Source organism: Phyllobates terribilis, unplaced genomic scaffold (genome assembly GCF_046119375.1).
Source record: "Phyllobates terribilis strain yellow unplaced genomic scaffold, ASM4611937v1 Scaffold_13__5_contigs__length_258822181, whole genome shotgun sequence".
NCBI classification, from domain to species: Eukaryota; Metazoa; Chordata; class Amphibia; order Anura; family Dendrobatidae; genus Phyllobates; species Phyllobates terribilis.
Window position 1 is genome coordinate 110,855,435 of NW_027362773.1, and position 10,597 is coordinate 110,866,031.

Consider the following 10,597-nt stretch of genomic DNA (forward strand, 5'->3'; position numbering starts at 1 on the left):
CCAAAGTGATGGGGGCTTCCTCAGCTATTTAGCCCGACTTTCATGCTCTCCAGGTCTGCAAAGTGTCCATCTGATATTTCCTGCACACCTTCATCAAGATTTACAGGCTGTCACATTTTTTTGTTCTCTGAAGCTTCTTTGGGCTACAAGATGTTGCGGTGAAGGATTAATAAACTTTGATCCCTTTTTCTGTTGTTGTTTCTCCTTTGGGTATCTGTGTGTCTCTAAATGCCATGAGCGAAAATATATCCAAAGGTGGTGAAGGTAGAGATATACGTCCGCGCCGCTGAAAGATCCTCAAATCAGGAACATATAATAAAATCCTTGTTTATTGGTAAATGCCTACGCGTTTCTGGGTGTTCCACACCCCTTCATCAGGGCACCAACAGATATATCCAGGTGAGAACTACCATTTTACTATTATTCCCTATGTCTACAGGTGTAACCCTATTGGGCTTTGTGCTCTCTCTCTCTTTGTATTTTATGAGCGAAAATATGGGATTTCTGGAGAATGTCATGGTAAAATCATTTTCTTATCATATTCATTGGGAAACCCAACTTCCACCCAAAACTGTTATTTTTTTTGTCAACAGTTTGCATATCCAAGTTATATTTGCTGGTTAATTTGTCTATGGAATTTATAGTGTTGTTTTTTTATTCTTTTAGAATGCTATTAATTGTCTCTTTGCTTGAGTATAGGGATGAGCAGACCCATGGATGTTTGTGTTCGTTGGGTTTGAGCGAACTTTAGTCCAAAGTTCGGCTCGGGTACCAGAACTCAACCCGAACCCAATAGAAGTCAATGGGGCCCCAAACTTTGATACTTGTAAAATGGTCTTACTAAGGGCTAGGGGGCTGCAAAAGTCTCTCTATCTCTCTTCTTCTGAACTCCAAACACTAAAACGGATTTCTGGGAGAAGTCAATGTTCTGAGTTCAGCACCAGACACTAGGTGGTATGAAGCCCGAAATGTACAGTTCGGGTTCGCTTATCTCTGCTTGAGTACATACTGTCTTATCTCACTGCCTAAAAGGGGTGTATAGACCTATAAAAGGCTCTAAAGCCCGCCATACATGTCAGGTGGCTGTTGGCGAAACGATGCTTCGGTTGATCATTTAGATGATAACCCATACACAGGAGACCTTGTCCGGCTGAGCATTTCTGTGGTCTCTCTGAGATAACTCTCGTGGAGACAACAGAAGTGCTCAGCCGAACAAAAGGATTGGCAGTCTGAAATCGGACATGCCAGATCGATATTTCCCCCAACTATTAATTGTCCTGCTCCCCCATACACAAAGTGTCTGCCAAACCCGTCAATATTGGCGGGTTCAGCTGACAGTAGTCTAATGTGTACGGGAGGCTTTATACCCTTGTGTTGCCACCAATACCACTATTGATCAAGTTATGGCTCGTTCGTTATTGATTTGCTATAATAGTTACTATGATCGACCCATTTTGTCTGATCAGAATAGATCACGAGGGGTTGGTTGGGGCTCGATGAGGCTACACACCCTGCAGCATAGTATTTAGAAGACCACACCGCAGTCTGGTTGCCTGTCCTGTCTAACATAGTATTGTGTGAATATTTACCCAAGTGGCCAATGTGAACAAGTTGAACTTTTACCTGGTTCTTCATTGGTATTTTTTTTGTTACTTGATAGCATTGTTACTACTTAGCTTAAACAACTTATTAAAGAATCCTCATGGTTTGGGGCTCACTTGATAAACCTTGAGGTCCTTCCATATACTTTCAGCCTTTTATTCATGTGTCATGCAAGTGTGGCGCCCCTGAGGGTTCAGTCGCCACAGGGGTACTGCACCTCAGATAGAGGTGTGGTATCTCCTCTTCCAGGTAAGGATGGAGCATCACCCAGGACCCCACTTCACACTCAACACTACACCACTCCTGTCCTGCAGGGGGCCTAAATGCACCAGGGTGCTGCCCCGTCCCAGGATAGAGGAGATGGGGGGAACCAAAGATAGGGGGAACCAAGTAGTGGGTGAGGGTGGAGGAAACACTTACAGGAAGCACTTATAGCAACATATAAAATCCACGGCCATCTTAAGTTCAAGGTCTTTTGATTGTGGTCTTCTGTCAGGGTCCAGCAAGAGTCTGTAGCTGACTGAAGATTCACGGTCCTCGTTCTCAGGCCTCGAGACGAGAAGCGGGTCAGAGTTAACCAGTGTCTCTGCCCGGGCAGGGTCCCGTTCTAAGAAGACCTTAGAGGGAGCAGAGGAGATAGGCTCCACAGGCAAAAGGATCCCAGGGGGATACGGACGGAGCGGAGTCGCCACCTGTATTCTTCACTCTGGCCAAGCCAGAGGGATTCCTGCTGCAAGAGGGGTGACCGACCCCCGATATCTGACTGTGTACTTCACGTTACTGTTGGAAAAGCCCGGCGACTTAGTGGATCCCAGGGGGAACACAAGCAGGAGGAGAAGGAGAAGGAGAGGAACACACCAACGGGGTCCTGACAGGTGCTCTTGATCTACCTGGGAAGTGTTGAACCCCATTCCTGGTGGCCGCAGTACGCCGTGTGAAGCAGAGGGAAGCTTTGCGGCTAAAGTTCATCTAAAGTGAGTAAAACCCTGGATGACTTCATTTACCGCCTCCGTTTGGTTATTCCCGCGCGTCACTGCACCCACCATCCCTCCACACAGATCATCTAACCCTGCCCTGAGGCCTGCTCCGCCTGTGGGGAGTAGAACCAACCGAGCTGCCAGAACATCAGCCTCAGAGGACTGTGGCAGCGCTGGTGGCCTTCACCAGAAACCACAGGTGGCGTAGTCGAATAACCACTCATCCAAAAGCCCATTTTTTTATGTGACAGCCCTGGGCACAGAACGAGTCAAAGCCGCGACTGCATCCGCCCCCCAACATCTGCAAGGCCCGTCTCCGAGTATCCCCCATCTGCTCAGGGAGGGCGCCACACAAGTTAGCTTTCTCCCGGAGCGAATGAAAACTATCCTGCTTGTGTCACCTACTCTGAAGGTAGGTATGTACCCTGAAGGTATCTACCCTGAAGGTTAATGTTCAAACTTTGCAACATAACTAGGGATATAATCCCAGCCAGAAACTCATCTCCTCATACACCTGTTTCAGGCTCATCAGTGTAGTTTAGTGTTTGGCTGGCTGAATATGATACCCTTTGAAGCTGCTTTTGAGGTGGACTGTTTTGATTCAAGAGCAGTTTTTCTTTGATGATGTCTGAAAGTTGTGGAATGTAATGTACGGACGGCAAGAAAATAAAATGTGATATGTGTGTAATGAAGATGCTTTAGAAACAACAGACTTACAAGTTTTTCTTTTCATTTCTTTCTTTATCATATCGATAAAAAAGCACTTTTGTACAAGACCAGGACTTAACATCACCAGCCCAACACAATGCAATTTGCCATACACATTAGAAAAATTATACTAATAAATATGTATAACTGTACAATTCATAGTTTATATTGTCATCACCGTTACTCTCAAACTTTTGAAAAAAACAGCAGTTCAGGAAAAAATATCCTTATACTTAAATCGTAGCAAAATCCTACGTCATCTTTTATGGCACGCCACCGCACCATAATTTTGATACATGTATTTTTTTTTTCGATGCTTGTCAGTAAGCATTATCATTTTTTTTTTAACACATAGGTCAGTTTTACATCAAACACTTCTTCATCTGAAGGTGCAATTATCCAAAATATAAATATTTCATGAAAAAGGCACAAGTAGTTGTGTACCAGAATTTTAACACTTCAGGTCAATGAGTCCAATACAAGAAATTCAGCTTTATAACTTGGCCGATTCGTTAAGGCCAAATATATCAGATAAAGAAATTGAAACACTGGAAATCCATATTGTTCTATGCAGTGCATACACCTCTCCGGGAAATACTGCTAGGAATTGTGCATTTTTTTTTGGTGGTGGGGGGGGGGGGTTTGTCGCCAACATTACACCTTAAATATAAGGAAGAGAATCTATTCTGGAAATACCTGTCTGGGATTAATGTAACCCCAGTCCTTACTACATTTTGTGAATTACATTTTAGCTTTTTGTGAAACTTTTTACTTTTAAAATGTAAATACTTTAAAGCCCAAAACGATATCAACAAAAAAAAAAAAACAGAAGAAATTGGCACAAATGATGTACCTAAAGTGGGATCAGAAGGTCCAAGATTTGTTGGGTAAGAAACAAAACAAGCCACCAACCAAGAATATAGTGAGTGGTGACTTGAATTTTTGCTTTTTTCTCATTTGAAGGCTCTACAGTAAAATTTTACAAAACTTCACCCAATTAACCCCCCATATTCACTTTTTTTTTTCACCCACTTATTGTATCTCAATAACCTTATGTGGATCAAGGCTATTAATCTGCTATAAATTCATACCAGTGAATGAAATAAAGCTGGTATATGATTGTTTTTCGAAATCTTTAGACCTTCTGCCAACATTTTTGGAGCAGAACACATTACTATGGGATAGAATACTCTCCGAAGAGTTGATAAAAATCAAAATTGGAAAGTAGTAGGAATAGGGTAAAATGAAAATAATAAATTAGTTATATCGGCAAGTATACCATATATCTCTTTTTTTTTTAGTTTCACTACGAGTGAATACTTCTTTTTTGCTATGTAAGACTACTTACAACTTCCTTCGCAATTTACACCTTTTTGTTCTCTTTCCTACCAATTCTTAAAAACCCTTTGTTTTATAAATTGACATGTTGTACAAAATGTTTCAAAACAATGGCCCGTCAAAGTTTGTAAGGTTTGAACAAATGTTTCCCAAGCAGGAAATTAATCTATATATAATATTTTACAGGTAGAATGTGTAATGTATTTATAGATGTTGCCGTACATTCTGCGACCAGAATGTAAGCTTGGTAATGATGGGCCATTGCTTTTTTTTTTTAACCATTATTTTCGAATGAAAACAAAAGAGATCTTGTAAACGTGCACAAAATTCAGAGAAGGAGACTAGAGGAATGAAAGAGAAAAAGGGAACAAAACAGTTTTGCGATGAAAGGGAGAGTCGTACGACGCAGAAAGTCGTTCTTTCTCTCCCACGTTGTGCGTCTTGATTTGTTCTTAATTAGGCAGGAAAAATCTGCTCAGAATATGACAATATGCCATACATAGCGAAGTAAGTCACAGACTTATTTCAAAACGAAGGTTTTCCACTTCCATCTGTAAAACAAAAAGAAAGAAAGGGAATTAGTACATCTTTTTCACCAATGATTTTGGATAATAAAAATGCTCATTTTTTTAGTATTTTGTATTAGTGACTAATGCTTAAACTAATAAGGCACAAAATATTTAATTCTGTTCTATCCATTATAGCTTTACAATATGCAGTCATTTACTTTTTTAATAAATATAAGTTTGAAGGCTTGTGCTAATAACTTACCATGCTGGAAGCCGTCTTGTAGCTCAATCTGGAGTTGATACAACTCATCATTAAACCGGTCACATTGAATCTCTGAGGCACCTGCCTCAAGGTCTGTTTTGTAGGACATCAGTTCCTCTAAGAAGTTACATTCTTCTGGCGACAGATCAGTCGTCACGTTCGAAGTCCTGGATGGAGATGCGGAGAGGTCCCCTCCTACTTCATCCTCCTCCAGGGGACTGCAAGGAGACTCCATGGCTGCAAAAGGTGGAGAATCAGGGAAGTCCTTGAAAAGACTGCAAACCGGATGGCTACCGGTGGAGAGAGACTGTTCTTGACATGTCAAGAAAACAGAAAAGTCAATGCTCTTCCAGGATCGAGGAAAGTTAGGATTGATATCTGCATCTGGAAGACTGGCAGGGAGGGAAACACTTCGACATGCCAGTCCATGGCCACTCAATACCACACTCTCAGAGCATGGAATATCTTTAGTGGCCGCACTATTGAAGACGTTGGCCAAAGAGCCAATCTGTTTCACTAGGAGATCAATTTCATTCTTCTCTTGCTCTGAGTACCTGAAGATTACTTGGTTGATGGGTGATGTCTCTGGGGTCACTAACCCCTCAGGAAGCATTGGTAGATCCACAAAGAGAGGACTTGGTATTTCTGGAACTGTCATGATTGTGCAGTCTCCTCCATCTCCAGGACTATCAGGGGTTGGTGGCAGCTTCTCATAGAGGGAACTGCAGTAGGAATAATAAAGTTCTGGATTTAGAGTAGTACTGTCCTGATCAGCAGATGTCTGTGGGACACTTTCTGAAGCTCCAAAGAGGAAAGTACAGCTTTGGTGTGGAGTGTATGGAGGAGTGCAAGTAAAATCTTTGGGTGGTGCAGTCCCAGCTTGATCTATCCTGAAGCTCTGATCATACGATGTTGGTTGGTAAAGGGAAAATATAGATTGATTTTCTAATTGTCCTTCAGTGACAACAGCATCTTCCATAATTGGTGTAGTATTCTGACACAGGATGGGATCTTCGGGGCTGACGGCCACAGGTTCTGAAAACTCGAAGGACTGGCTGAGGCTTGTAGGTGTGTTTGCAAGGGGAGTGAACACTTGATCTGGGCTGGAAACATCTGCTGGTGAGAGAAGGGTCTCCTGGTAGGAAGGAGCCCCAACTGGGAAAGGAAGTGGAGACTCCTCTGAAGTCAGCTGTTGCCTCAGGCACCAGGCTTCCGAGTCACTGGGGATAATAAAAAAAAATGTTGTTTTAGATAATACAATAATTATAATTAACATCTATAAGTATATCATTATATGTGCTAATGAAAAGGAGAAATATTTCTGTGAACTTACCTTATTATATAGTTGTAAGATATGATTGGAGCATCGGTGTTTTCCAGTAACATCAGCGAATACACCCATATCCACTGTTGATGTCTTGTCTGCAGACGTAAAACCACTTCTGCTCTGCATTCACCAGATTCACTTACTGCAGAGAGAAAAAGCAAGAAGTTAGATTGATACAGATTGTAAATGTATTTACTTCTAAGTCCCCTGTATTCGTTCTGATTATATAGCTTACACTTCTGCTTTTAATTTGCTATGTACCTCCCACCCAATATACCTTTACCCTTATCAGTCTGTATATTGCTATTATATGTCTACTTCATCCTCACTTTGTCTAATCTTCATTGAAATAAACATTATAATAATAGTATCATCTAATAATGCCCTATGTGTAGTACCCTATGTTTAGTGCCTAATTATATAAACTTACGTAGTCTGTAATGCTGGGTAGACATTTGTGTTACGTCTTCAGGGTGGATCAGATTGTACCAAGACTTGCAGGCTAAATCATTTTTCTCAAAACCCAAGTGCAAGAAGGAGCTGCAGAAAAGTAAAAAAAAATTATGTAAATTAACAATATTTCACTGAGACGACTATGAAAAAAGAAAATAGGTAGTTGGGCAAAATTATTATTTACCTATCTGAAACGTCCAGAACAGAAAGATCCTTGGCATGGTGGCTCTCAAAGAAGTCCATCAGGAAATGGTTATGAGTGACTTTGGGTTTGGGGTCAAGAGGGATGCAGAAAGCGGTGAAGACTGGATTGGATGACCAATAGGTTCCAGATGGAGCCTGCTGAAACCTTCCCCTTATAAGGACCAACTTGTTGCCTGCGCTCTGTCTTCGGGCGGTCTTTGACGTATTGAACCTGCATCTGAACATTCTCTCTAAAACAACAAAATAAAAGTACGGTATGATTAGTTGGGTGATAGAATAGTCATTATATCAGACCTATAAACTATTACATTTTTGAAAAAAAGGTACAAAAATACTTTAGACACTTACCACTGTCAAGTGTTGATGGAAGAGACAACTGGTTCCTCATGACAAAGTGATCAGTGGGGTCGATAATGTCATAAATGCTGTCTCCTTGAGCCACCAAATCCACCTGTTAGAGTAAATGCAATGATATGATGAGACACAGATCCATTGCTTCAATATAATTTAATAAATGAATAATATCTGATATTGGATTCTTACCATAGAATGTCCGAGATGATCGGTCACGTTTTCAGACACGTAGATCAGTTTTCCTTCACTTGTGAAAGTTAGTAGGAAGCCAGGAAGGTTGTGTATGAAATCTTGTAAATCTTGACTCGAAAGTAGACTTTCCAATTCATTCATCTGTTGACCTGTTGGGCAAACAGAAATAAAAGACATCTTAAAATACACAATTTCCATACATTCATTGTTACACATGCGCAATGGCTCTAACATTCAGGACCTCGGAGAGTGACAAGTGAAGACTTCTGTAATTCAGCACCAAGGACAGCCGCAACATGATTACAAATGCTCTAGTTCTTGACCATTTTAGTAGGATTGGGCATTGACCAGTTACTATCTTATTGCAATGATTTCATTGCACAAGTAATGTGTTTCATGAGCAAATGCAACAGGTATAAATAGGGTCCATGACAAGAAGAGGCTACAAGAAGACGGATTCCTTAAGGACTGCCATTGCCCCAAAGTTTATGCATTAAACATTAATGTTAAACTAGTGATAAAACAGCAATATATAATCTAAATCTGCAAAATATCCCCAAATATTTTCCAAGTAGCATCTTACCTATTGAGAAGAAAACAGACTTCCTTGTGTAGATACAAGCCAGCGACATGATGTGCAGGTAGGACAACCGTACTTTGTCTCCTTCCGAGATAGGAAGAAGATCCTTCAAGTTTCGAATCTCCGCATTAATTTGATCCCTTCTGGCTTTTGATGCACCTTTCGTAGACCTATACATTTTGGATGGGGTCTCTGGGTTGCTGGGTAAGAGTCAGTCCAGAGAGCCCCTTTCTTCTTTTCTCTTCTCGTCTTCGTTTTTCGTTCTTCTGTTTTTCTTCTCTTCCCGAATATTGTGGTATTCCTGATCAGATTTCCTGATGCTTGTCTCTGGGTTCTGGTTTAAAGAACTGTAGCTCATGTTCTCTTTATATAGTAACTGAGGAGTGTGTGGGCAGGTGAGACGCAATGGGAGGGGGGGGAGAAGAGTGGAGTTTATCATCAATGGGTTGCATGGTTAGGGAGCTGCCTTTCTCTGCTATTACAGGCGAGCGTCATCAACTCATAGAGATGACGCTGAGCAACGGGAGAGAAGAAAAAGGAGGGGGTCGAGTAAAAGGAGAGAGGTGGTGGGGGGGAGGCTGGAGAGAGCGATTTCTGCAAAGAGCCAAATATCACATTCTGTACCCAATTTGGACAGAAACCGCAGACAATGTTGAAAATGCTACATTACCATCCTATATAAAAAACACATATCTATTACCAGAAGCTCTTAGAATCTCGGTAATCTCATGTATTTTCCTTATATGGACTCTCCATAATACATACAGTCATTGCCTTGACTAGGATGTTCCATTGCATTGAACAATCTAAGGATTTCCGAAAAAAAAAAAAGACTACATCTGTATCACTAATTGTGAATATGGCAGCAAGGATGAGCCCTGAATCTTACGTGGACATACCTTTCCTATTTATGGGAGCTGCAAGGTATTTCAACCCTAAAATAAATGTAAATCATTGACGATTGACCGTGGAATAAGAAGGAGCGGCGTGTCTATTGATAGAACTGCAGAATATTCTTTCTTCTCGGCAAGAATGATTAATTCTTATTTAAATCTCTCTCTCTCTCTCTTTCTCTCTTTTGTGTTTCCTTTTATCCTTCAACCCACGCGTTCCACATTTGGTTATAGAGGGGAAAAAAAGAATATTTTCATAGGATATGATTAATTTAGCTGCGTTTTTCAACCCCTGCATTTCCTCTTTCGCAGCTGTAAATAGGTATCTGATCCTGATTTTCCTGCCTTTCTATATATTTATGTCTCTATCTCCCTCTCTCTCACTCTTTTTCTCTCTCTCTCTCCCCTTTTATTGTTGAAAGGATAATTAGATGTAGGTTGGAGTGACGACACTGTGTTTTGTGAATGACGGCTGCTTCTTTGCATACTCGCTGTGTTTTATCCATATTTGGTAAGAGCTTAGTATACAGCAGAATTAACCGTATACTGGCCCGGCTTGCAGGGAGCTGCGCTCTGAAATGCTTCAAAGCGGAGCTATTTTTATACACCGCGGCTTTGGTGTGTATCTTGTTGATAAACTGCTCACAGCTTTAAGGTTTCGAGCTCAAGATAAGAGACTCTCGATACGGGCCATAAGCCATTGTGCTGTATAAGCCCATTATTCCTCGCTGGAACTTTTTAAAAATAGGTTGAAAAGAAAAAGAAATATGAATGAATACGCTCAATGTTTTACCAAAAATAATAAGATTATCATACGGCTCGCAAAAAAAAAGGAAAAAATGGATCGGAGTTAAAATCATGTTAATTTGTGACGAGTTTCTGGCCGAAGCCCTTAGTCATAGAGTATTTTTTCTTTCTTTTGTACAATTATACGGCTCCTCTAATGTAATATTTTTCCCTTTTCCCTTCTTCATAAACTATTCTGTAAACTTGGAGTTCACAACATACTCAACTTTCACAAAAAAATGATTATATTGCCGGACAATGCCGTATAAGTTTTTTTTTAAATCACCCCATTAGCATTTTTTTTGCTCATAACACACAGCACAGACCGCCCGAATGTCTGTGCTGCGGGATACACTTAAAGGAGTTGGCCACTACTTTTTTAATTAATGGCCTATCTGATATATCTGATTGG

General features: G+C 40.8%; 1 protein-coding gene across 1 annotated transcript; it reads right to left on the bottom strand.

Moving 5' to 3' along the window:
* Nucleotides 1-3,340: 3,340 nt before the first annotated feature.
* Nucleotides 3,341-9,074, bottom strand: NPAS4 (neuronal PAS domain protein 4). Its single transcript, XM_073658415.1, has 8 exons — nt 8,510-9,074; nt 7,924-8,075; nt 7,729-7,831; nt 7,361-7,610; nt 7,154-7,263; nt 6,730-6,865; nt 5,397-6,616; nt 3,341-5,176 (listed from the first exon to the last, which is right to left on the bottom strand). The coding sequence occupies exons 1-8, from the start codon at nt 8,682-8,684 to the stop codon at nt 5,151-5,153; spliced, it is 2,172 nt and encodes a 723-aa protein (XP_073514516.1). The 5' UTR covers nt 8,685-9,074; the 3' UTR covers nt 3,341-5,150.
* Nucleotides 9,075-10,597: the final 1,523 nt, after the last annotated feature.

What these genes read in the sequence shown, in the direction of transcription:
- NPAS4 (XM_073658415.1), bottom strand. Translation starts at nt 8,684, where the DNA reads ATGTATAGGTCTACGAAAGGTGCATCAAAAGCCAGAAGGGATCAAATT. An exon ending in GTCTGTTTTCTTCTCAATAG is followed by an intron (nt 8,076 to 8,509) that starts GTAAGATGCTAC and finishes TTTGCCCAACAG; the next exon opens with GTCAACAGATGAATGAATTG. An exon ending in ATCATCTCGGACATTCTATG is followed by an intron (nt 7,832 to 7,923) that starts GTAAGAATCCAA and finishes TTACTCTAACAG; the next exon opens with GTGGATTTGGTGGCTCAAGG.